Below are 27156 nucleotides of genomic sequence, written 5' to 3'. Positions count from 1 at the left end.
ATAACCTTAGAAACATTACTGATTACCCCTTAATTTCAGATGTCATTCAGAATAGTTTGGCATTTCGGAATTACCTTCATTCAATACCACAGGACATCTGCACAGGATTTGTTTACATGCCCAGCCACATCCTTTGGGGACAAAGTATGCCTCTGTCCAGTAAAGAGTTACTACCGCAGCTGCTTTTAATTTGGATTTCATCTGTCCAGCTGGATCTCTTCTCACAACTCCAAAACAAGACTGAAGAGAATGATTTTAGAGAAAGCCAATGAGATCATCACTGGATGTGTGGATATTAGCGATGATCTGACACAAACTGGATGATGTCAGATTTGACATTAAAATGATATTATTTAACCAAATCTAATTTTTTTGTACTTATTTGTAACTGTTTCAAGTTACTAAACTTTTTGATAAGAAAATAAAATCAAACCTGAAAGGAACACATATACGTCGCCTAGTCTGTGTTTAATATCATAACAAAACATTAATGCTTAAAAAATTATTTGAATACTAATCAAGCGCCAACATACCAATAAATGTTGATAAACATCTTATTAAATATGGTGAAAAGTTGATTTGCTTCTGCTTAAAGTGTTGCAGCACATGCCGCATCCGTTTTTAAGTCATTGTCTCCACCTGCTGGAGAGTTAGAGTAACTGACACTGTTCTAAAACAGTTTACAGAATTTACTGCTTCAGAACATAAACACTGAAAAAACTGGAAATTAAGAAGTATAATTAATCATAAAATTGGGGTTTAGGTCACATGTATTTCATTTACAATTCTAAAAGTGCTAGAAAGTAAAGGAAACATAGATACCCATAACCTCTACAGAAGATTAAATATTACATTCCTAAAGATATCCAACATTCAAATTCAGCTTGTATAATTTATAGAGGTTACATGTATAGTCTAAAATGAGTAAATAAACTGTGCTATTTTCATATGGAAACATTTAATCATATATCAGTTCATGCTTTCACAAATGTGTTAATCGTTCATCCACTTCTGCTTTAAATATGACAGTTGTGTGTGCATGTTAAGTAGAAAAATGATGATGATGCACTGGCTAAAAACAACACTATGTTATTCGAACAATTAAATTTAGAAGCGCGATCTTGAGGGAACCCTATTGCTTTCCAGTCAGTCAGGTTAAGCAACTTATCAGGAAAGTCAAGTTTCCAGAGCTATATAAAAAAGGAGAGCCAAACAAAAACAGAGCAGAGATGAGTTGTGTTCAACGCAGTCAAGCAGGACTGACTACTGTTTTTAAGAATTTGTGTTTTTGTATGTTGGTTTTGTATGATCATTCTGCACTGGGAAACACAGGACATTACTTCATGCACTTCAACCGTCATGTTTTCTTGTTATTCCACATCAATTGCATGTTTCCAGTAAAAACAAAACGATTCAGAAAGATATGATCTAAGGCCAAATAAACAATATGTACAGTATGCAGTATTTCCAGCAGCTACGTTTTGATTTATATGCAGATTACGTTTTAAGTATTACATTTACGAAACAAAACCTTTAAATGATTTACATGGAATCACATGCGCAGTTACAGTGAAATGCTGTTTCCTTATTTGCATAATCCCGCATATTCATAATTAGATTATCCAATGAAACGCCATATGCTAATCTGCAGTACAGGTGCGCTGCGTGCGCACTGCGCAGCCTCGAGGTGAAAGAAAGTGTCTTTAGTCAAAAGTTAACATGCTATAGATAGTGGCAGCACAAGAAAACTCAGACAGAATGAGTTTTAATTTATTTATTTTATAGAATCACATACAACGCAGTTATTTATTAAACTATATTTTATAATGGTTACATTTGCTCCCTTCACATGTTAGACGCGTTTACCAACACGGTCAGCTTCGATTTGGGATAAAAATGCCACCTGTGGATGCGAGTTTCGACAGAAGTGAATAAATGTGAATGATCGGAAAAGAGATGGAGATCGATTCAGTGAGAGTCGAGTCGAGTCTGTGGGTCGGCAACAAGCGCTTTAAGGCTTCCCTCAGCGAATGGTACTTCAGCTGGACTGAGATCGACAAGAGGAACCGCGAGAAGAAAACAGGTACGAACTGTCGCGTGCTGCTTTCTAAGTAGACACCTCACTTCTAGTTTTAGGACGCATCCTAACTGTTCTGTATTAAAATCAAATGCCATGTTTGAGCTTGGCGGATAACCAAATTTTACATATTTTTGTGTGTATAAAACTAAAAGGTTTTGAAGAGGTCAAACAGGGTGAGTTCGGGATGGGATGATCGTCAAAAGAGTCCCAATTTAGCCAATTGGTGTGCCAATTGGGTGTGTGATAATATCACTGACCTATTATATAATGGTCCTAGTGAAGGACTGGACTAAATATGACACATTTGTATGTACAGCAAAAGTTAATACGTAACTCATTCGCACCCATTGTAATGTGACAGATGAGTAACCAGGATTTAATAATTCAATGATGTGGCTATACTTGTTCAATGAACAATAGGCTACACATAGAAAAAAGTGACACTTTTAATTTGATCGGTCATGTGCAAACATGTTTAGAACTACATTGTTTTAGCATAATATAGAAATGAATAAAAATGTTTGAAAGCACTTCTATACAGGCAATTGACATTTATTACTTTGCTACAGTTTTATTCATAGCCATTTAAAGGGGATAAAATCAGATCTTGGAATGGCAATGGCTATCCATATTATTTGAGCAACAGGAACACAATTTATCCTTGGCAGCTTTCTAATTACCCGAAAACTAGTTAAACAGCACCATCCAGGCCTGACAATAAACACAGACACATAAAAGGCCTGAGGAGGAAGCTGCAATGTTTCTCAAAAAATAAGAAATGGTTACATCACAAAAGACAAAACAACAAACGTTATAACGTTTTACAATTAATCTCACCCTCCAGGAAAATAAAGTACCAATTTAGGACACAAACAACACTTCATGGGTTTTTTAACATTTCCATATGTTTTAGTTTAGCGTAGCCCCTTATGTTATTTAGTCTAAAATTTTTGTTATACTTTTAGTTTGCTTGTGTGGGGAAGCATGCGATGATCTGTATGCTTTAATGTCAGTCACGTCACTTGTCGTCTGTTACAGTTTCAGTGCCCGTGTCAGAAGTGATCGGGGTGAAAGAAGGTCGGGAAGAGATCCAACCCCGGAAGAAATTAGAGGATAGTGACCTTGATTTTACTTGTAAGTTACTGAAAGTGAGAACTTTCTTTCACGGGGATCAAATGGAACCAAGTTAGACTAACCCCTATTTTTGTCCTTTTCTAATCACATAAGTATTTTATGTGAAGCGCAACCGCAGAGGTAACACTCGGGGCACGTTGTGGAGCCTGGGCAGGACCCAGTTTTGCTGCCCTAGCCGGGATGTACGGGATCAGTGGATCACTCAACTCAGAACCGCGCTCAAAACACACAGTACGTACAGCTACAAATATTCATAAATACAGCCTCATTATTCTCTAATGACTCATTAACATCAACCCTATCAGGCCCCTCGCGTCCACACAGGCTGCTGGTGTTCATTAATCCTTTCGGAGGAAAGAAGAGGGGAAAACAGATCTACCACTCGCTAGTGTCTCCTCTGTTTGAGCTGGCTGGCATCAGTTGTCACGTTGTAGGTAAGTTACAGAGACGCTATCTGTACCGTTCAATAAGCGAGCGGTTATCGAGTGTCCTTCTGCTTGGTCTCTGATACGCTGGGCATGTCGGGTAGCACAGTTCTCAAGTGACATTGAGAGATGTTTATCAGGACTGGGGAAGAGGGCTACATTAAGCAGAAAGTATATGACAAGGTACAGTACCAGTCCAAATTTTGGAAACACAGATTTATGCTTTATTTAGATTTTTTTACCTTTTAGAATAATAATAAAGTGTGGGAAAAAATCGGTTTTATTTAGCATCTTTAAAGTAACTTGCCACCCTTCGACTTGAATATGCAAAATCGTTCTCTTGGCATTTTATTATTTAGCTCTTAAACTCTCAACCTGGGAAGCTTTTACTGTAAGTAATGGAGGAGTTTCCAGTCTATTTGTATCTTTCTATTTCTTCTTTATTATTTGTATTTTTCTGTTTCTATTTCTTGTATTCTTTCTATTTGTAGTCATGGTTCTTATGGCTGCTTTTTTCCTTATTTGGCCGTTCATTTCAAATATATATATATATATATATATATGTTTTTTTATCAAATAATTGATATGTTGGCACAATTATATTTTTGTGTAGAAAAGTAATTTTCGACATTTAAGCAAAAAATATTTTTAAGATCATTAGAAACCTTTCAGTCAAGCATCTCCAACCCTTTTTTTCAAACATATTTTTGATATAAAGCTATGTAAAACCATTTGTGAACTCTCCACATGACCCGTTTACAAAAATATATCGGTTTGGATAAAAAAACGAAAGTTTTTTTCTTTTTGTTTCTAGTGACTGAACGAGCAAATCAGGCCCGAGACTACATCTTAAAGAAAGATTTAACCGGGTTTGAAGGGTAAGTTATCCTTCAACAGTCATTCCTCATAAGAAAACAATCATGAATGTGCCTCAACAATAGTTTCAATGTCAGAAATTGTATCAAACAACATCTGTCCCTTGTTTTTTCCCCAAGTGTTTTGTAAATACCAAACAGGTGCTCGTAAAAATGCGCAACATCTTGATCGGCTTTTTTCCTGCAGTGTGATTTGTGTGGGTGGAGATGGCATGTTTAGCGAGCTAATGCACGGTGTGATTGGACGAACCCAGCAGGAGGCGGGAGTTTCAGAACACAACCCCACTGTCATGTTGCAGCCATGTGACCTTCACATTGGCATCATTCCAGCAGGTGAATGTTTGTATAATAATGTGACTGACACTTGCAGAGAATAAGGCGGCGTCTGTGGTCTGTTTATAGGCTTGGTGTGTCATTCAGATGCGTGGAGAGATAGTGAGAGGAGTGCTGGTTTATTTTTCTGTGTTTACTTTTCTTTACAGGCTCGACGGATTGTGTGTGTTTCGCTACAGTGGGTGTAAATGACCCTGTTACATCAGCCCTGCACATCATCATTGGTAAGTTCGTCTTCTTCATGGGTACACAAGACACAAGGTGGGATTCGTCCTTACCATGTGCCTAGTCCAGTGAATATAATTTATTTTTCACTCATTTTAATAGATTTTATTTTTTACTCATTAGGAGATTCTCAGCCGTTGGATGTGTGTTCTGTCCATCATAAGTCAACACTTGTGAAGTATTCGGTCTCTATGGTGGGCTATGGTTTCTATGGAGATGTTTTAGCAGAGAGTGAGAGGCACCGCTGGATGGGTCCTCTCAGATATGATTACTCAGGTATTCTGCGGCTTATGTACCCTAATTTATTTGGAACAGTGAAGACGGCAGTACTGTACATTTTATCTGTATATATTTTTTATTTATTTTAGTACTGGAATTGGAATATGCCTCTTATTTCAATGGCTATTTGTCTGTAGGTTGTATGGTATTCCTGTGCAACAGGAACTATCCGGGACTAGTGCAATATCTCCCTGCTGATTCACATGTCTCCAGCCCACGGGACAACACTCGCTGCCTCGCGGGGTAAAGACCGGCCTTCATCTCTTTACCTGAAATCATGATGTTCAATTAATATTTTTTATGTACTTTTATTTAAAAAAAAAAAACCTTTTAATTTGGCCATCATAGCAGATCCAAAAGTTTATGTATACTTCTGTTCAAATGTTTAGGGTCAGTTTAGGTTTCTCTTGATCTTACAATCCATGTCATTTAAAGACTTATGGTTAAATGTCTGAAATTGGTTTTGTAGACAACAATATTATTGTTCAAACATGTCAGTTTATATTATCACAAAACTAAAATTTTGCTCTAGAAAACTTTTTTTGAAATTGATTAATTGGATTGAATATCGAAGAAAAGGTAGCCAATAAGAGCCCACCATAGATGGGAACTTTTTAAAGGGACAATTCACCCAAAAATAAAAATTCCGTCATCATTTACTCACCCTCGAGCTGTTCCAAATCTGTATAAATGTCTTTGTTCTGATGAACACAGAGAAAGATATTTGGAAGAATGCTTGTAACCAAACAGTTCTTGGCCACCATTGACTACCATAGTAGGAAAAATTACAATGGTAGACAAAAGTGCCCCAGAACTGTTTGCTTTTCTACATTCTTCAAAATATCTTCTTTTTTGTTCAACAGAACCGAGAAATTTATAAAGCATTTTTCCCTACGACGGTAGTCAATTGTGGCCAAGAACTGTTTTATTACAAGCATTCTTCCAAACATCTTTCTCTGTGTTCATCAGAACAAAGAATTTTATGCAGATTTCGAAAAACTTGAGGGTGAGTAAATGAAGACAGAATTTTCATTTTTGGGTGAACTGTCCCTTCAAATACAGCCAACCTCAAGACGTAGTCTAATGAAATGCCAAGAAATGTCTACAAATTCTAGGTAAATGGTTACTACATTAAATGAGCTAAAATATAACAAGTTTTGATTTATTTTTAACATAATTCCTATAGTTACGTTTGTCATTTTATAGTTTACTACTATTCTAAAATGTGAAAGAATTAAGTGACCTTAAACTTTTGAATGGTAGTGTATTATTATTATTATTATTATTTTCAACTTTGGGTCAAAAAGGGAATAACCCAACCTCTGGGTTATAAATGAACCATTTGTTGGATCAAATATAATAAAATTCAGCGTTCATTTAACCCACCGGTTAGGTGTGACCTTTTTTGTTGCAAATAACCTAGCATTTTTGGTATGTTTCTTTGTCCAAATTGAGAAATGTATTGGTTGATATGAATACACAAGTGGCACAGTGTATAATAACATCGGGTTCATAATGTTCTGATGATCATATCTTCTGGGAATAACATGTTCTTAGCAGTTACCTCATCATAATGCTGTACCACAGGTGGTTTGGTTAAATGCATGCTTGTGTGTGTGTGTGTGTGTGTGTGTGTGTGTGTACAGGTGCAGAGTGTGTTCAGAGAGCAAAGAGAGGCTGTTTCCACACTCTGACAGCTCCAGTTCTCTCTACAGCACTAATCTCAGCCAGTACAGCAGTGGGTTAGAAGGTAAGCCAATCAGTCTCATCCACAGCGCCCATCTGTGTCATCTCATCAGAGACCCTGTTACCAAGATCACTGTGCCGTGTTTCCCTACAGGGTTCATATGCTTTGCGATGCACGTGACTGTTGAAAAGTAAAAGTTAGTTCCAGAGCGGATGCTTCACTTGGTCTCCAAAGCAATTATAAGCTTGTTTTTTTAATAAGAGATTAAATGACAATGCAACATTTGTTTGGAGATAATACAGAAGGTTAGATTTTAGTCTATTATTAGAAAAGCTAATGATGAGAACAAATTTTGGGAACATCAGTCACAATTTGGTTTTCTTTCTGACTGTGTAACAATTTATTTTTAACAAGGGTCTCTAATACTATACTATAACGTTGGGTGAGAAACAGACTCAAATAACAAGCACTATAAAGTCAGACTTTTAGTTACAAAACTGGTACAATTTGTTAGTTTCTATGCTTCTCGAATCTCTTTAATCTTTACCTTGTCTCTATCTCAGGTGAGTGGGTGACTATTGAAGGCAAGTTCAAGTGTGTCTCTCTCACCTGTATGTCAAGCTCGTGCCCCCGGAGCCCGACAGGTCTCTCGCCCTCCGCTCACCTGGCAGACGGGACGGTGGATCTCATCCTAGTGCGTGAAACGAACCCCCTGGGCTTCCTCACATACCTTCACAGACACACAACCACACAAGATCAGGTAAAGCCACGAGGCATTCCTGTGATGTTCTTTGTATTTTTGGTACTGAATTCACGACTGACTGTTGAATCGATCGTTTTAGTTCGACCTGCCCTTCGTTGAAGTACATCGTGTCAGGGCGGTTCGGTTTTTTCTGCAACCCGGAGAAGAGGAAGAGGAGGAATATGAGGAAGAGACAGAGATAGAGAGTTCATTTGAGAGGGTATTGGAAGATCCTGACAAACTGCACACCGGTGATATTGCAAACTCGCAAAGCAAAAGTACCTCGCAGCAGTGTCTCGCGGGACAGGAGAGAGAAACTGTGAAAAGCCCTAGAAGGAAAAAGAGAAACTTTGTGTGCGGGCCATGCTGCACTAAACCTCCTTCAGTATCTGTGTGGAACTGTGATGGAGAAATTCTACCTCATACCGAAATCTTATGCAGGTACATTCACTCCTCATTTGCATAAAGTTAAACATTTCTCAACATTGTCACGTCGCTAGACATGCCCCATCCAGTCGCCAACGGTTGCTACTGCTCGTGTCGCCGGAAGTCGCCAGCTCTTCATTGAAATTAATGGGATCATGTCGCTTGTAATGTAAAGGGGGCATTAGATTACCCGCATAGATTGAGACTCTTTGCACAGTATTAATTTTGGTGTGTGTGTTGAAAAGTTACAGCACTACCCAGAGTAAATGCTAAAAATGCATTTAACATTTGTCCACATTTTTGTCTTTGCAATGTAGGCTTTTTTGTATTCCATAAAATAATGACATAAACTAAAATGTCTACCTCATACGCAGTGACAGACTCACAAATCTGACTGAATCCAGATGGTTAAGTAGTTCTGTGGTATCGGCTCGATTTATTTACTAAATGGATGTGTCATCCTCCTCATGTAAATTAGATTTATTTGACCTTGATCAATCGATCAATTTTTGTGCATAGAGCAACAGTGACAAAGCAGTAAACTTGCTTCACGTTTGTGTAAAACTTAAATCTGCCAAAGACAAAAAGGATCTGGATCCTTTATCCCTTTATTTAGCTTGTAGTTTTACCTTTTGGGAAACACACAGGAAACCCAAAATTAAAACCCCATGCTTGCAGTAATCCTCTTTAAGGAAGTATTCAAACTAATGTTATTCATTGTACTGGTGAATTGCTATAGATTAAGATCTTTCAAGAGAATTTCCATTCAAGGTAATCTTTTACCAACACTCTTTATCTAAGGGAAATCTCACTGACATAATTGTATGTACTTAACATCCTGCTCCGATGAAGCAGTCATAGTTATTAACATTAAGTAGGAGTTTGAAAACATTTCAAACCCAGAACTTTGCATCTGCTCATTTGAATGTTTCTAAATGTACATCATTAACAGGCCTACTTTATTCAACAGAGTTCATGGCCAGCTAGTGCGTCTCTTTGCCAGGGGCATTGAAGATTCAACAGGAGCTTGAAAATGGCATGCAGCTCTGTACGGAGAGCTACTGTACAAAGAGAGACGTGTTTAATACAACGGATGACCTCTTTACAGTACACAAGTATTAATTTATAAGAGAGAACAAATGTTAATGTATATGTAACGTAAACGTGTGATGGGTGAGAGGTTGTGCATGTTAATGTGTGCGGCATTTAAAAGAGGAGCAAAAATGTCACGCACGCTTATTTCACATTTGCCAGGGTAATATTTCAGTTCCTAAAATTAACATGAAGGTGATGGATCGCCTGATTCAAATGTAGTTTCAGCTCTGTGGTAATTAGGGTTGGGTATCGACAACCGTTTCAATTTTAGAACCGATTCCAAATTTCAAAGAACCGGGGATTCGATAGGATGCGCGTATTTCGGTTCTGTTTATCGATTCTTGAATTTTTCAGTCACTCGCGAACGGCAGTGAGCATTTTACAGCTGTATCTGTCTGCCATGACCTGCGACAAGGACCTTATCTCATTACGCACATGCGCAGTTCTAACTACCCGCACTATGACTGAACGCATCAAACGTTAAAAAGTTTGGTTAAACTTTGTGAAAAAAGACGATAGCATTGCAAATGCAATACATGTGGTAAAGATATTTCGTGCAAGGGAGGAAGTACCTCTTATTTGATGAAACACGGAATTAATCTGAAGGAATGCACCGTGTTTAAGGCTCCCAGCCTCGAGTCTTCTGCTCCAACGCACCAGATAAGCTTGCAGCTAATATTAGCAGCGTCTCACACTCAGGTACAAAATACAGATAACAGTTAGAGATGAAAAGACGTTTTTTAAGTTACTTTATTTTTTTAAATAGTGATCACAATTAAATACATTCGGGAAGCTACAGGACAACATATTCTAGTTTATTTTAAATTATATTAATTTGAATAATTAATTCAATCACTTTTTTAAAATGAATTTATTCAGTATTTTATTCACAAATAATTGTTTAGATAATGTACGATCTAGCAACTGCATGTTATATATTTTATGTTGTATTTTTGTGTTAACCTTAAATAGTTTTGTTTTGTAATTGCTTCTGATTATTCCTTAATGGAAGTGTTATTTATTTCATTATTTGACGAATTGTCACAGTTAACAGTTACAGCCTACTGGTTATAGCCTAAATGTGGCAAGAATAAAAGGTTCTCTCCCCAAAAAAAACACATTGGAATCGGAACAGAGAATCGATAAGCGGTATCGGAATCGCTCAAATAAAAAACGATACCCAACCCTAGTCGTAACAAGGAATTGTTAATTTCAATGTTTTTTGCAGAGCAAAAAATGTGTGTGTACTGTGTGCAATATTTTAATCTGTTTCTCTTGCTGAGGTTTAACAAGATTCTGTTCAAGTAATTGTTTGAGCGTAAAAGGTACGACCACTGGTTTGCCGAGGTTCAGTGGAGGTACTGCATTCTCCGGCTAGTGCTTTGCATGGTAATGACTGTATCGGACAGAGTGATTGACGTAGGCCGTATGGGATAACTTAAAGGGAGGAGACTCATTCCATTGCCGTTCATAAAGATGTAGTCATCGACAGGAATGTGAACATACAGGGTTTCTGTGGGTTTAAAACTCATTATTTGAAGGGGTAATTACAAACATGTGTTGGTTGAGTGTATAGAATGTATTAGAAAAGTGTCATAAATATAGAGTATATATAGCTACTCCTATAGGAGTAGAACCCAATAAACATTTTTGTCTTTCGAAACACTATTGGCTATGGTAAAGACTATGAAAGCATATTGGTAGCTATTTTCAATTTGAAATGCAATACGCAAAATGGCAATGCAGTATGTAAAATGACAATGCAACTGTGTATTTAAATATGCATTTTAAATAACATATGTGCAACATTAAGTGCAAAATGAAAATAAAAATTCAATTATATCAATTACATTTGTCAGTTCCTACACTAGTTTTAATGTTATTTAAATGGATATTTTTAATGCTCTTTAAATTGCAAAATGAAAATGCATTCCCCGATTGATTATATATGTTTAATGAACCAATATGCTTCCATAAACACTGTCATCCAAACTAAGTTTTCTCAGGGTTCTGGTTATAATAAAAGAAAGAGAGGTTGCTAGAGTAAAGAAGAACCGCATGTTATTCATAATAACCCTGTGACAGGGTTTAAATCTGCAAACTCGTTAATTATTAGCATCACATCTTGACTTAAATTACACAAACAAGTACTGTATAAAGAATATGACTCAACCTGGTTCCTATTACTGAAGAATCCGATAAGACGGTTCAATATAACAGGTTATATCATATATCTGAAGGGGTAGGTCAAGAACCAAAGAACATTCCACACTTCTTGGTCATCTTTTTGGCACACAGTGGCTCATCTGGCTGCACCCATATAACCAATTAATTCTTGTGTTCTGAGTTAAAATGTCTTCAGAAACATCAATGCACCGCAATCTAACCTATACCCACTTGTCCACGGATGTGACGTACGTCACGATATATGATAAAAGAGAGAGATAGCAAAATCACTTCTGAGACAGGCATTTTAAACACAGCACAGTTCATATTGCACACTTAAAGGGATAGTTCACCTTCAAAATAAAATTGTTGTCATTACTTACACACCCTCTTGTCATTTCAAACCTGTTTGTTCTGTATTGTAGAACACAAGAGAAGATATTTTGAAAAATGCCGGTAACAGAAAACCGTTGGTCCCCAAAGACTTGTGTTGGTTTTGCGTCCATGCAAGTCAATGGGGACCAACGTTTTTTAGTTACTGTAGGAAATTTTTATGCTTTTTGCAAACTAATGTAAGAATATGTATGCATTTACTTCAACTAACACACGTGTAAGATTGTCAGTGCCTGGTACAGAGTTTTGATTTATCTCTTTCAATGTAGCAGAACAGAGGCCTACAGTATATGAGGTTTTGGTAGAGGTCAAAGAACAAAAAGTCTTGTAGAATGAATAATGTCTTGCTTTATTAAGGGAAGATGTGCATGGCCTTGGAGCTGTGGATAAGAGTGAAACATAATAAAATATTTTTAAAGACAAATCTTAGTCTCATCTCTCAGAAAAGTTTCCACAACATTACCAACATTTTTCTAAATATCTTCTTATGTGTTTTGCAGAAGAAAGAAAATAACACCCGTTTAAAATGACAACAGCGTAAGTAAATGATGACTGAATTTTCATTTTGAAGGTGAACTATTTTTTAAAATACTGCATGTAACACTTGAGTTTTTTCTGCATCAGCCTTTTTTGGTTTTAGTTTTAGGAACTTATCCTACTGTACAATTGTGATATCAGTGGTAACATTAAGTTTACTTGGCAAATATTGTACCTCATGAAGTAAAGAGTGCAGGAGAGCATTAAGCATGGTGAAAGATCCAACATCCACACTTGTTATGCAAGAGATTATGCTGAAGAACACTGAAGAATGTTAATCTTTCACCTAGATACATGCATAGATAAGATAAACATAGAACTGTAAAGGCATTAAAAAGCTTTGTTCTTTTTGTGAAGAAAAAACCCATTACAACAGCAGAATATTGCACAAGTTAGATTTGAGATGTTTTATGAGATGAAAGCTAATTCGCCTTCCAGCATTTGTCTCTTGTGAAAATGAATCATTGTGTCTATAAAAGTTTACCGCAGTAGGCTATTTGTAGTTCAACTTATTATACAAATAGTAATGGACACTACACTTTTACTACAATAAAATCACAATCACTCACAAACAAAAAATCCAGGTTTTCCAATGGCTAAATTGAAATGAATAAAATGGGCACGTTTAGACTTGTAAATAGTTGCTTTAAAAAAACAATTAAGTGAAATTTAAGATACGAATATTTCTCTTGTACTTATAAGATATTAAAGCAACAACGAGCCGTTTTTGTGTATGGTTCCCCCATGTGGTTGATAAGCGCAATTGTCTGTTATCAATGTCGTAAATACTGTCGCTGTATAAGCTTCCACGTGGGCAGCGCAATACACATGAATTTGTTGACTAAGGAGAAACTGCTGTTACATCATGTCACTTCATGAACTGTGCATGTACTAAAGCACTATTGGCTCCTGCGGGGTATTACTGGGCTATACTAATAGCTCAAACTAGATTCTGAGACAGCAGCTGGTTGTTAGCCGTTAGGGCATAGCGTGCTAGCTCCATAGCAGCTAACGTTAGCTACATAACACATTCAGTCAACCAAAACACAACACAACGCATGAACGTGAATGTGTTTAGTAACAAATGCAAATCATTTTCTGTAGTTATTTTTTCGGAAACACACTCGCGACCCGGTGTTGTGCTTTGTGTAATAAATCGCTATGGGTATAGTGCCTAGCATAGTAACTATAGATACCAATAACATTAGTCTACGTGCATGAACTAAGTAATCAGCAACTTTTGACCATAAAACATTTATTGTGGTTTGGTAGTCATCGTTTACAAGCATAATACTAAATTCATGAAGAGGCACGATCATGCCACGTAAGCTATTGAGACCCGGCAACATTACATTATCTACCTTGCGGTAATAAATTGTGAACCAGTAACCTTAGTGCGCCAATAAACAACCTGAGCACAGCCTAATGACGAATAAGCTCAAAAGTACAGGACAGTAAGAAAACAAATGACATAAGACTTTCAAATCCAGTAGCAGGAAGGCTAATGTTAGGTCTCCATCCGTTTTGCAACCCGTTGCCTCTTGCAGCTCGCCTCACCGACTGGAAGTCCGTCAGATATTGATTCGTGTTCGGGCTCGTGTCCGATCACTCGCTCTCTTTTCCTCTGTTTTTTTTTTGCTGGCTCTGCCATGGTGATGGTTTGGAGACTTGCGTTGAACTGGATCGTTTCGTCTTCTTGTTAGATGTTGGCTTACTTCTCCCAGGCTATGAGTAAAACGTGACGTATGCCGCAAAGCAGGTGATGGGGGGCTTGTGAACCTACCCGCGTACCAAAGTTACAAGTGTGATTTCAGCCGATAAAGGGCTGCTTGGGTAGCAGCGGCCTATATGGGGAGTCTGCAGACCTGGAGCAGGCAGTTTTACGCCCCTGTTGTTCCTTATTTGTCCAGTAGGGGGAGTTGAACCACAAAATAAAATATTTGTAACCGAATCAAACTGTTAAACAAAAATGTAATTATGTATGTGTAAGATTAAAAGTAAATAAATAAACTAAACTTACTTTATGGTAAAAGTGTAGTAACCATGTTTTTGTTGTTGTTGTTGTTGTATTGCTGATCTTACTACAGAAACCATGGCTTAACTAACGATATGCAGAACAGGTTTAAATATTTGTAGATATCTACTAACGGTCTTAATACATAGCTTACAGGAGACAATTGATTTGCAATTGCAACTGCAATTTAGTGTTTTTGTGAATTGAAAAATTAATAATAATACAGTTGGATCAGATGTACAGTACAACAATAATATATAATCTACTGTGGCCTAGTAATATACAAATATACAGAAGACTTGAGTGTTTGTTGTGAATGTATAGGCAAAGTTACATTCAAATATTAACCATATTTAGCCCATAAGACATTAAGTGCAATCATATGAAACATCAATTAAATATCTGCCCTGCATTTAGAACAGTGTCTTGCATACTATTTCATGAAGAAAAACATAATTCACCGCTTTAAGAAATTTCTAAGGTCTTTTATCTTCTAAGAAAAAAGTGACAAGTTTCTTGTGAACAACATTATTTATTAAGACCATTATCAAAAACAGGATTGATGATCATTATAGGATGGCTTTTGTACAACAAAACTGAGTGTCCTTTCTACATTAACCAATCAAACCAAGCAATTACAAAATAAATCTGAGGAGCACAGCTAACACAGGACCCACCTCTGGAAAAAGGACATCCATAATAAACTTGATCATGTCACCGTGAGTCTGTGTGGGTGTCCTGTCCAGAAATGAAGTGAGGTGAAAATAGGTCATCAGTTTGGTCCTGATTGTCAACGTACACAGGCACAAGCATGGTCTTGGCAGAAGGATTGCAAAATATGTCAAGCCACTTTGATTTCTTTTGGCCACTGATGATGGACTGTGCAAAGAAAATGGATGACATCATTAAAACATTGCCACATATGTCTCTGTAAGTCATTTATGTATTTATTAGACAAGCTATTGGTTAAAAGTGCAGTAAATATGTAAAATGCATTCTTGAACACATTTTTATTATTTCCAAGTATTATTACAGATGAGATCAATAACATCACAACATAATAGGCCTCATTAGCCAGCCAACAATTGCTATTAAGAAAACAAGATACACGATTAATTGGCACTAACAATCACAAACATGATAAAACCCACATTAGGTGCACATACATTTTAATCAGGATCATTAAGCTATTTTAACAAAAATGTATTTTATATGTACATTACATAATATGATCATTTCTTTTATTCCATATGGGAATAAAGTTTTCAATTTGAGTTTGAACATGTTTGTGGTTGTTGGTGCTCGATTATTGATCTTTTGTTTTCTTAATACACATTTAAGAAAATTGATTGCTGGCTAATTATTATGTTGACTGTGATGTTCTCACCTGTGATTAATTGTTAGTTCTGAATATGGGGCTCTCCATTTTGTAGGAAGTTGTAACGACTTAAAATAATAAATAACTTAAGTATGTGTGCAGCTAAATTGAAATGGTTTACATATAAGCCTACTGTAGTAATGTTATGTATTAATGCAAGTAAACAGGGTCACCCTTACGAAAATAAACCATGTTTTTTTTGTGGTACAAGTGTAGTAACCATGGTTTTTTGGTGCATTGATTACTTTACTATGGTTTTTACAAAAACATGGTTTTCAAAACCATGGTTATTTTGTGATAACAATTGTTTTACTACAGTAACCATGGTTTTTTGGTTTTAACTGTAGTAAAACCATGGTCAATTTTCGTAAGGGCAGAAGAATATGTTACCAGAAAAGGCCATCACATAGGCTAGAGACAGACAACAAAAGAAAATTAAAAATAAAATAATTATGAAAACGAGTAAGAGATATCGAGTAAGCATACACGTGGTTAGCTAAGGTTGATCCAGACAGAACATGACCTGGTCAATAAGTATACATTTTATTGTCTTTGAGTATAAATTACACATACCGTACATATCTTTTTAGATGTTGAAATGAATTCATATCGATCATATCAATGAATCATTTAAAACTATACATGTTGGACGATTGCCTGAAAACGTTTATTTACCATAACTCGTGATGGACGATGAAGTTATCTGTTCTTAGGTCTGTTCTGGTGGTTCTTAATGTACAGTGCCCCCTACTGGACAAATAAGTAAAAACAGGGTGTAAAACTGCTTGGGACGTAAAACTGCCTGGGGCGCAAAACTGCTTGGGGCGTAAAACTGCCTGGGGCGCAAAACTGCTTGGGGCGCAAAACTGCCTGCTCCAGGTCTGCAGACTCCCCCTTCTCGCAGCGGCAGTAAAATTCGTCCAGTTAAGAGTTGTCCTACCACTAAAATAATTTTAGAGAGATTATTTTAAGGTCGAAAAAAACGGCTCGTTGTTGCTTTAAAATGACGCAACAAATAACCAACCACACTTGTATAATGTAACAATTCCAGTAAGTTCAACTGAAGCATGTCGAGTTACATCAAGTACGATGATAAATTATAATAGAATCACTCATGCGCTTTTATTTCTGGAAATGTGATATGAACCAGCAATCTCATTCTGTATGAGAATATAGAGACTGCGTTAAAAAGAGGAAGTTGATGGTTATTAAGAATTTACAGTAAAACTAAACAACTTCCTCTCGAATCACACTGTTAGCACTGGATACTGACTCTGCACCTGCTGTCTCACACCATAAATAAACACTCGTTTCATACAGTAAGCAAGACTAAAGATCCTGCCTAAACATAATTTCTATCATTCTAGTATAAATATTATGCATGCAGTTTTTATGACTGACTATATTAATATATATTTTATAGACGGTTTTAGCGGCAACGAAAGTTATGGGGCTCAATTAAACTTCCAGTGGACCTCCATAAAGGATTAACTGTCGAGTAGTTTTAATTACATTTAATACAATAAATATAAAATGAATTGTTATATTAATAAACAAATACAGGTGCGTCCGATGAAACCGTCCATATAATTAATAGGCTACTGACTGACAATCAGATTTTGGTAGCTTCCATTGGCTTGTATGGCACGAGGGTCTTACTGTAGCTTTTGCAACTTTATATTACCCTGCAAAAGCAATATTTGGACACCTGAGCTGGTATTTGCTCACACAAATTTGTTTAAAACATGCTGGTTCAACAACACTGCTTCTCACGCTTCGTCACATTCGCCCACACTAATTCCAGGAACCGTCTTCTATACTCTGTTTATTTTACAATCTTTGTAAACAAAAGCATAAGGTCGTCTGCAGCCTACCGGTAAAAAATAAATGATAGCCATTCCCCTATACCTTATAAAGTGTAGACGACGTGGTAGCCAGTTTCCACAAACGGTACAAAATGACAAGAATTATTATTACTGTTTCTAAGAATTTAAGCCCTCTCCCACAGCACATTAAAGACATGATGGAAGTCACCAGGTGTTATATTAAACATACTGATGGTTCAAGCTCAAAGAAACTAAAAAGGACCAAAAAACTAGTCCTGCTCTTTTGCAATTCACAACATCTGAAACACAACCCTCACTCCCCTGCTGCATGTGCAAATTATTTTCCTTCATACAAAACCACCACATCATTGGCAGAAATGGCCCTTCAAACTGGCCTCAACACTAACAATGTTGCAAAAATATTGAATTACTTCTTTATAAAATAAATAAAACCTACACCATTTAAAAAAGCGGCAGTAAACAAAAACAGTCAATAAAACATATCTTCAGTAAACTTCTTTCTGTCAGATTGTTCACTCTTCAGCGCTCCAGTGAGTTTAATATGCATGACCTGCACTTGCATCCTGACCCCAGTACCATCACAATGTCTTTTGGTAGCTTATGGATATGATCTATCCAATACACTTCCAGTGAATGCACTCAGGCTTGCAATATTCAGACTTATTTCAGCCTGAGCCGTGGCTGCTGGCCCTCCCGCGTGGGTCTTATGGGAGTGAACGTCCTTGCTCCTTGTTTGGAGTGTGAGGTCAACTGAAAGCCCAGTGCTGGTGAAGGATTATTGAATTGCAAGGGCTCATTACTAGCTGATTGCCCTTAAAGTGGAGGCACGTTCCAGATGCGGGATTCTTTAATAGTTTATCCTGAAATGAATAGGAAAACAACAAATAATAGAATGTAAAACAGATGATATCAGAATATGGTGAATGTGAACTATCAAATTCAAGGAGCAATTCAGGTGGTCTTGTAAAGGGATAGTTCACCCCAAAATTTTAATTCTTTCATCATTTACTCTCCCTTATGTTATTCCAAACCTGTATGACTTTCTTCTGCACAACACTATTTTTTTGTGAAGAATGCTGGTAACCAAACAACATTGAACCCCCACTGTATGGTCACAAAACCACGGACACATTTCTCAAAATATCTTCTGTTATGGTCCACAAAAGAAAGAGTCATACACAGTTTTTGAACTACGTGAAGGTAAATAAATCACAGAATTTTCATTTTTGGGTAAACTATGGAGACCTGCCAGCAGTATTCAAAAGAGTCAATATAGAGTAGAGCTCTTTTTTCAGTTTGCATGTTGTCAACATTTGAAAGAACTGTGACAGGTGAAGTGACTGATGTCTGCACCTGACCAGACTGCAATGACAATAACGTCCACCCTTTCACTATTTTGTCTGCACTGTGCATAATGTAATATATAATATCAGCCAGTAGGGGGAGGTATAAAGGAAAACGAAGGGGAAGGAAAAAGCAAAAAATTATTCACACATTAATCTGTCAGTACAGTGTTCTAAGAGTAAATACACTTACTTCTGTAAACTCCCACTCTTGTTCAGGAACCAGACTACTGCCTTTTCCCTTTAATGTACAGAGTTCAATCTTCACTTGCTCTGGGTAATGAGATGCATGCAAGCAGAGCTGCTTTCCTATGTTGTGTCTCAACTCATTGTGTGATGTATATTCAAAGTACTGAAAAGAAACACATCAACATCAGTAACTAAAAAAACCCACACACTCACCATGTAAGTCACACAATGCTGTTTCTATACCTGATTACCACCCATGTTGTGACATGTGTACATAATCACGGGCTTTCCACCATGGTTACTTTCTCCGACATCCAGACATTGCTGTGATCCAGAGTTCTTCAGCTACACAACAATAAACACAAATTAAAATGAACGTTTGACACTCAACTGGGTGAAAATATATAATTCATTAAAAACATGGACTTACTGCTCCAAACTTGACAGGGGTAAGATCAGGGACAAACGCCTCTGGATAGACATTGGTGAGGTACCAAGAAAAGTTCTTGCATTGTAAGGTTTCTCGGAGTTTCAGACGGTCAGATATATCACCGTAGGCTTTCTATACACAGGAAGCATTGTCATTGTTAATGCATTTGCACACCTGCCTAGCCTAGCCACAAATACAAGCTAATATTTAATCTTAAGAAAAATAAAGCAGTTCTTACGTCTTCGGCCATTTTAGCAGCGTGTTGGCTGCGTCGATAGTAAATCAGCTTGTACTCGTCCATCCACACCTCAGCCAGACGCACCTGATTCCGAGTTATGACCTCTGTACCCTTGGGGAAGGTGTGAGGACTCTTGGTACGGAAGACGTGACCCACAACAGAGCAGGGGATTATCTCCAACTGCCCACCACACTGCCACACCTGAGATCATAAAACACACAACTTCACACTTGTATCAGAATGCCTTACATTAACAGTTGATATCAATATAGTTTTAGTACAGTAATCAAATTTGGAGAAGTAGAACTAACCCTAAAGGACATCTCAACATTTTCACCACCCCAGATCTCCATTTTGTCATCGTAAGTCCCGATTTTCTCAAAGTAAGCCTTAGATATTGCAAACAAGCCACCAGCAAAAGTTGGTGTTCTAAAAAGAAGAGCAGAAACACAAGATGAGTAATAGAGGGTATGGACGTGTCGTCACTTTACCACATGAGCCAAAACATTCAGCAAAATGACTGCTTACAATATCAGGAAACGCAATTCCGTGCAACATTTCAGTGTCCAGGAACACTTGATTCCTTTGTAAGTCATAGGGAAGTCGTAAGGATCACCGTCAAGTTCAGCTGCTTGTAATTTCAGCAAATAATTGCGTATTTTAGTCCCTGTTTCTTTGTTTCTGCTCTGACACCACTCAGGGGAACGTGTCCTGGCGCTCAAGGGGGGCGTGTCCCGGCGTGTTCACGTGGGAAAGTGACATCAATGCATACCCTCTATTCAAGATGAAAATGCCATTTTGCATTTTAAAAACAGTAATTTTATGATCGCACAGGCGTTTTAAACAGTAAACCACACAATAGAATTCACAACTTTAATTAGTCCGGAAGAGATGTAACCTCAGATGTAACTGAATACATGGTCACAGCGACCACAGAAACAAAGGCTTGTTGTGTTGAGTATCAAATGAACAGCTAAGTAATCACCTTCATAAAAAAACAGATTGACACCTGGCTTCGACTACACATTCCAATCATGTTTTTGTTGTGTGATGCAACAATCCCAATCATGTTTTTGTTGTGTGATGCAACAATCCCAATCATGTTTTTGTTGTGTGATGCAACAATCCCAATCATGTTTTTGTTGTGTGATGCAACAATCCCAATCATGTTTTTGTTGTGTGATGCAACAATTCCAACATTTACAAATTCTTAAAAAAAAAAAATACTGGCCAGCTTTGAAAAAATGACATCTTCGCTTTGTTTTCAAATATATTATTAACATGTATTAAATACTTTGTATGCATGTTGCGTAGTTGCAGTGTAAACTGAAGCTCAGAATTTAAGGAGGCTCTGCAAAAATTACAGGCAAAACGCTATATTAATAAATGATACCGTCATAAAAGTTTGCTTTCTATTCTGGGAGCTTTGTTTTCTATGCATGTTTTGCATATTTTAACCAAACACAAATTCCCTGATGCACTGTATTCTGGCTTTTTGTCAAATGAATTTGTCCAATAAACATCTTAAAAGTGTTGTGCTTCATCCATTTCGTACCATACTAATATTTTGATAGTTTAATCTAAGCTGAGGGTGCATTAAAAGCAAATACTGTAAAAATAGGCCCCCTGTGCGTCACTTTTGGCCAATAAAAATTATAATTACATAAACTATACATTTCTGTTTAGAAGGAACCGGCTAAATAAGCAAAACTAATCACACCTAGTCAAAATAAAATAAACCCCTTCAGAAAGAAAGACAGTCCCTGTTGGGATTTATTAGGCTGACTATAAGGCCGTTTTCAGATTGGGCTCATTGCTGCGGTGACGAACTTGAGTGCGATTGTTCCCGGCGCCCCCTGCAGCGTTGGTTTGGTTTCACACTCAACTTGATTCTGTCGAACCCTGGTGCGTTTGCGTTCGTCTTAAATGTGCACAGCGCATGACAGAAAACAGAACACGGATCAATATATTGCGTTTTTATTAATTTGGTGCTATTATGCGCAGCAGAGTAAATTACATATGGGTTTACTGTATGCGCGTTGCATGCAGACGGCTTTTAAGGAAACAGTGGATTACCATTGACCTGCTGCTCTGGTTCCACTTGCAACGCAGAAATACGATGCAGGCAGTGTTGAGGTAAATCATCAACACGATCATCTCTTACCTGTGTTTTACTGAAGGAAATACATCGTAATCGGCTTAAACGCATGTGCAGGTCACTATACTTCCTCATCAAGTGCGCACCCGGGTCCGTGTTGCTTTCATATTCATGCGAACCGCACCACAGTTTGAGAGCAACTGAACTCCGACCACCTCCTTCAGGTAGTCTCGGGTTCGGTAGACAGGTGCGCACCGCAGATAGCACAATCCATCTGGTTTACGTCTATTTGACGTCTGCATTTACATCTGCAAGACATCTTAAATACATAGTTTGCTCATCTGCAATACGTCTCGGAGACGTCTGAACGTCTGTAATACGTCTGCTAAAGATCTGGAGATCTGCTGCGTAAAAACATCTGCTAAACATCTTTGGATGTACAACAGCTCTTTCTTTCTAAATCATAAACATCTTACAGACATCTCCTAGATGTCTATATGATGTCTGACAGCAGACATCTCTGAGACGTATTGCAGATGAGCAAACGATGTATTGTAGATGTCTTGCAGATGTAAATGCAGACGTCAAATAGACGTAAACCAGATGTATGTGTGCTATCAGGGACCCGTGTTCGCTTGACAGCTTTCACATTAGCGATTTTTCATGGGAACCGTGCCCCGTTCCGAACTAAACTTCAAGTGTGAAAGCCACCTAAATTACCTCTCATGTTTAAATAAACCTTCACAAAAAGTACACAACCCCAGTGTTTCCCTTGTTAAAACAAACCAAATAATGCCGTCTAAAATAAACACGAACTCACTTTACTGGATAGGTCTCATCCTTGCGTTTAGCATTCTCGTAGTCTGGAATTGCCTCCCACCCAAAAGTGAGACTCCAGTCAAAGTTTCCTCTGTTGTGGGCACGGGCGTTCGACAGGGGTTTGTGAAACTGGAAGGTGTTTAAATCAATGGTTGTGATCTCGGGGCTCACCACCGCAGTCGGTTCCTCCACGATACGAGCCAGAAGCGGTTCAAGCCAACCATGGAAGCATTCACCTTCAATGACAAAAAGGAACGAAAACATTTGTAAATGTCAAATAAGCCAGGATGACACATCACATATTTCGATCCTTCAAAAATATTGCAACTATTTTACGCCAGGTGTCACGTTACTGAGCTCCCATATTGCTCAACGTTGCCAACAAAGGCTCAAAGTGCGCGAGATAAGCATCACACACTAGCCCTATTGTCACTGCATAGCTTTGCAAATGACATGGGAGCAGCACCTGAAGAGCAGGTTCCTGAAAAATCACCCATTCACCCATCCCATCAAAAACATAAGACTGGCAGCCGTTGATGATCATGCGCAAACAGGAACCGGAACATCTTGCCAGACAATTCAATGAATTTTTGTGTGATGAATACGTACAATGCGCATCCAGGAAGGTGAGGGTTTCTCCCTGAGCTTTGCTCGCCCCAAGGAGCCTTGCTGTGATGAGACCTTTCCTCTCCGGCTGACGCACAACCTTCACGATCTTCAGTGCCTTCACATACTCGTCCAGTTTACCGTGTAGGTGGTCTGCAAAAATGCAGAGGATAAATGTCAGTAGAGGGATGGTGGAAAGAGAATCTCTTTCATGCAAGATGATCGTAGTTTTGTATTGTATGGAAAAAATGTAAATATGAACATCCCACAAGGGAAAATTTGTTTATACTGTAGACACACAGCAGTCATGGTCAAAAAGCTGCCTCAACTCGAGCATAACTTACTGACAACCCCTCAACGTGACATATTTGTGCATCTAAAAATAAACAGACCCTCAGAGCACGTGGCAGCAATAAAACATTTCCTGTGGTGAGAGAGTACCGACCCGTTTCCTTTATCTTATCACAAGTCACACTGCATTATTATTATTAGCACTTAAAATGGAACATCTAGAACGTCATTTAATGTTTCTTTAGAAAACTCTCATCAATACCTCACATTTTTACGTTCACTTAAAGTATCGCTCATCTGATAAGTGACATTACAGCTCCACATGAGATTTTAGATGTCTCGGCATCAGGCCACACCCAAACACATTGTCTTGAGGCCGAAAGGTTGAGAGTTCAAATTTTGTTTGACTAACAACTTAAAATGAATCGATCACATTTATCAGAGCTGTGGTGTTTTCCACAAATATCCAAAAATAGAGCATGTGTCTGTGACGCCACACTATGCTGAAGAGATAAATCTATTAATAACATACGCTGAGGATACAGGTCACTTCAAACGGCACTGTAGTTCATTTTTACAGGAGCAGCTGATAAAGCCGTGCCCACCTGCTATGCTGGCATCATCCACCAGAATGATTTCTTTGAGGAAGGCTGCCGGCGTGGTGTGCAGCACGCTGTACACGGTTCGCAGAAGTGTCGACCACGCCTCATTGTGAAACACAATGATCACGCTGGTGGTGGGGAGAGAAGGACACCGGCGAAACTTTTGCTCTATGCACCTGTAAACAATGCAGGACAAATAAAAGAAATGGCCTGGAAATTATACAGCCAGCAACCTTGAGCTTCAGAAATGTGCTGGAAAAACAAAACCCATTATCGCAAGCAAAAAGGAAAACACAATTTTAGTACATGTAGTACTTTTAAGTTGCGTTACAATATTACTCGGACATCATTTAGTCAAATTAGGGCTGTTCAACGATTAAACGCGATTAATCGTATCCAGAATAAAAGTTTGTGTTTATAATAATATATGTCTGTGCATATTAATTTTGTATTTATAAACATATACATACATGTATATATTTAAGAAAAATTGAAAAATGAATAAATATATATATATATATACACACACATGCAAATATTTCCTAAATATATACATGTGTACATGTACACGTTTATAAAATGAATATGCACAGTGTACAGACATATATGTAAACACAAACTTTTATTCTGGAAGCGATTAATCGTTGAACAGCCCCGAGTCAAATGAATTGCTGGTGGCCGTTTTACAACAATTGTGAAGATAACTGGAAACGTAACGTCTCCGCCTAGTTTTTAAAGCAACTCCAATGCAACAGGTGAAGGTGCGATTAGTAGGTCTTGCTTAAACCACACAACATCAAGGCTGTAATCTACAATCAATGTTTGGGCAGCATTTATATGGCCTCAGTCCCAACATTTATATCAAACAAACAGTCCACACCTTAAAATTTCCATGTCAACGGTAATTACCTGTCAAGCAAACATTATAAAGCACGTCACAGGTGCTACCTGTAACATTTTAACCTATGAGTGAAGCATTACAATGCTGGATTGCCCGAATGAATTGTTTCAATTGTATCTCCTTATGATGCCAAACAATGTGCCCATTCTTACTCGGGGGGACGGGTGTCATCACCGAGACTGCGGTGCAAGGAGATCCGGTCACTAGCAAATTGGTTAAAGCAGTGCCTGGTCATCCCCTCCTGCTTCTCCTTCTCCTCCTCCGGAGTCATACTGTCCTTCTGAAAGGCAGCGCCATCAGCACCGGGCGCCGTAGACTCCTGGGGTGGTCTCTCTATCCAGGGTCTGAGGTCTGCCTGAGTGTAGAAGCCCGGTGGACAGTTTTTGTCAGGGGTGTGCTGCATTTCCACCGGCGGGGGTTGCGGCGCTCCGATCTGGAATGCGAAGTTATTGACCGCCCCACGGACCATCTCGAAGACTTTCTCCTTTTTGTCGGAGAGATCTCGCAGCCAGGGGTCCTGAAGCGAAGCGTTGCCAACGTCCCTCTGGAGAACCACGAGAACCACCAGGAAAAGCGTGCCGCCCAACACAGCAAGCTTTAGAGGGGAGATACGTCGCCTCATCAGACGCATTTTGACCGAACACCTGTCAAGTTTAAAAGAGCAAACATTAAAACAATAGCAGTTCAAAAAACACATCTATAAAATGTTTGCACAATTCTCAACAGGGCATGACGTGCCCTTCTACTAATTAGCAGCGAAAGTCTGTGGACACTCAGCATAACAACAGAGCAAACAAACCTCACCTGACAACCAGCACCTTCCTCCACGTGGCACAGGTGGCTCAAAGCACACTACCACTATGTTTAACTGTGAAGTGACACGTTTTGCATTAGCACACTTGACAACTGTGACACGTCACATCTGATCTAGAACGCATTGTAAATTATAAAATCAAATAAAAAACATGCATTTCGGTCATTACTGGACAAAGTGCATTTGTGATTTTTGAATAAATAAGTTTCTCACACACTACTCGGAAAAGGTGCATGAGATTCATTTTCATCTTCGAAAGAGTACAGGTGCATTTAACAAGCACAAAGTATTACAAGCTCTTTATTTTTAACGTCACACTTTATTAGTCTATGGAAACCTGATGACTATGGAAACTATATGACAATTGTTTTTAAATGACTCAGACTCTGATGCTTCAACAGCATTGACTTCCGCAGTACCCATAGCACCGGTCTATTAAAAACAACTAAATCACACATCCCAAGACGTGCGATGGCCAACAGAGACAAGACAACTTCTGCTCTCGTGCGTAGATGTCCAGACTTCCAGTCACTCAAACCCAAACTGGTTCTACACTGACATGCTTGAATTGTCATTCCATTGTTGTGAATAAGCTAACGTTACGCATCGTGCCACATTTACTCGATGACGTTGTTTTTTACGGAAGAGTAAGACGCGCTTTCGTCAATCGATGATTTGTGTCAAGCACTTCCTTAAAGAAATACGTGACAACCAAACGAAACTTACATGAATGGATACAAAAGAGAAGTGTGTGGAGCGCAGACCACGGGTTTATAGTAATTTACAAATGTACATTTTTAGAAGCGATGTACTCTGTGTGTTTCTTTTTCAAAATAAAGAGATTAATAACTAACGTTAGTTGTTGGGCAGCATCTGACATTAACAATAACCATACTCAAGTCAAGGAGAGGAAATCATCAAGAGCTTGATCTCGCGGACGTGATGCGCGAAATAGGCAAACCATTAAAAATAAGTTAAATGAAACACTCATTTAATAAAATCTTCAAAGTTTACCTGTAACAAACTCAGTCAATCTGCTTCCAGGAGTTGGAAAATATAAATATTGACGTTTCCTCGTTTTGTTTCAGCTGTATCAAGATGAATGCCGTTACTCTTTAACTTCGAGTTTTCAGAGATATTGAATTAACCAAGCGCGCGATGGTTTCACGCGACCAGTCTCGCTGGCCTC

At 38.1% G+C, this 27156-nt stretch overlaps 2 protein-coding genes across 4 annotated transcripts; one reads left to right on the top strand and one right to left on the bottom strand.

Moving 5' to 3' along the window:
• Window positions 1-1702: 1702 nt before the first annotated feature.
• zgc:158263 (ceramide kinase family protein) lies at window positions 1703-14357 on the top strand. Its single transcript, XM_057320122.1, has 13 exons — window positions 1703-2083; window positions 3119-3214; window positions 3308-3445; window positions 3520-3648; window positions 4454-4517; window positions 4702-4847; window positions 4997-5071; window positions 5196-5348; window positions 5489-5594; window positions 6998-7101; window positions 7602-7798; window positions 7881-8221; window positions 9177-14357. The coding sequence occupies exons 1-13, from the start codon at window positions 1942-1944 to the stop codon at window positions 9235-9237; spliced, it is 1752 nt and encodes a 583-aa protein (XP_057176105.1). The 5' UTR covers window positions 1703-1941; the 3' UTR covers window positions 9238-14357.
• Window positions 14358-15077: 720 nt separating this feature from the next.
• Window positions 15078-27156, bottom strand: galnt6 (UDP-N-acetyl-alpha-D-galactosamine:polypeptide N-acetylgalactosaminyltransferase 6 (GalNAc-T6)). 3 transcript variants are annotated; one of them, XR_008961649.1, is made up of 12 exons: window positions 26982-27156; window positions 25306-25797; window positions 24256-24428; window positions 23363-23512; window positions 22755-22989; window positions 20148-20265; window positions 19837-20037; window positions 19599-19730; window positions 19412-19513; window positions 19173-19331; window positions 16465-18496; window positions 15078-15290 (listed from the first exon to the last, which is right to left on the bottom strand). XR_008961649.1 is itself a non-coding variant. In XM_057319971.1 (12 exons), the coding sequence occupies exons 3-12, from the start codon at window positions 25782-25784 to the stop codon at window positions 18383-18385; spliced, it is 1863 nt and encodes a 620-aa protein (XP_057175954.1). In that variant the 5' UTR covers window positions 25785-25797; window positions 25958-26021; window positions 26982-27156; the 3' UTR covers window positions 16314-18382. The 3 variants fall into 3 exon arrangements, 2 of the variants coding, with proteins under 2 accessions (XP_057175954.1, XP_057175953.1); XM_057319971.1 differs by lacking the exon at window positions 15078-15290 and adding an exon at window positions 25958-26021 and having other exon boundaries at window positions 16314-18496; XM_057319970.1 differs by lacking the exon at window positions 15078-15290 and having other exon boundaries at window positions 16314-18496.

The sequence above is a fragment of the Triplophysa rosa genome, linkage group LG21 (assembly GCF_024868665.1).
Source record: "Triplophysa rosa linkage group LG21, Trosa_1v2, whole genome shotgun sequence".
Lineage (NCBI taxonomy): Eukaryota > Metazoa > Chordata > Actinopteri > Cypriniformes > Nemacheilidae > Triplophysa > Triplophysa rosa.
Note: the sequence above shows the minus strand (reverse complement) of the source record. Positions and strands in the feature narration are given on the sequence as shown.

What these genes read in the sequence shown, in the direction of transcription:
- zgc:158263 (XM_057320122.1), top strand. Translation starts at nt 1,942, where the DNA reads ATGATCGGAAAAGAGATGGAGATCGATTCAGTGAGAGTCGAGTCGAGT. An exon ending in AACCGCGCTCAAAACACACA is followed by an intron (nt 3,446 to 3,519) that starts GTACGTACAGCT and finishes CAACCCTATCAG; the next exon opens with GCCCCTCGCGTCCACACAGG. An exon ending in GATTTAACCGGGTTTGAAGG is followed by an intron (nt 4,518 to 4,701) that starts GTAAGTTATCCT and finishes TTTTTCCTGCAG; the next exon opens with TGTGATTTGTGTGGGTGGAG.
- galnt6 (XM_057319971.1), bottom strand. Translation starts at nt 25,784, where the DNA reads ATGCGTCTGATGAGGCGACGTATCTCCCCTCTAAAGCTTGCTGTGTTG. An exon ending in CCCCTGTCAAGTTTGGAGCA is followed by an intron (nt 19,514 to 19,598) that starts GTAAGTCCATGT and finishes ATTGTTGTGTAG; the next exon opens with CTGAAGAACTCTGGATCACA. An exon ending in ACAACATGGGTGGTAATCAG is followed by an intron (nt 19,332 to 19,411) that starts GTATAGAAACAG and finishes GTTTCTTTTCAG; the next exon opens with TACTTTGAATATACATCACA.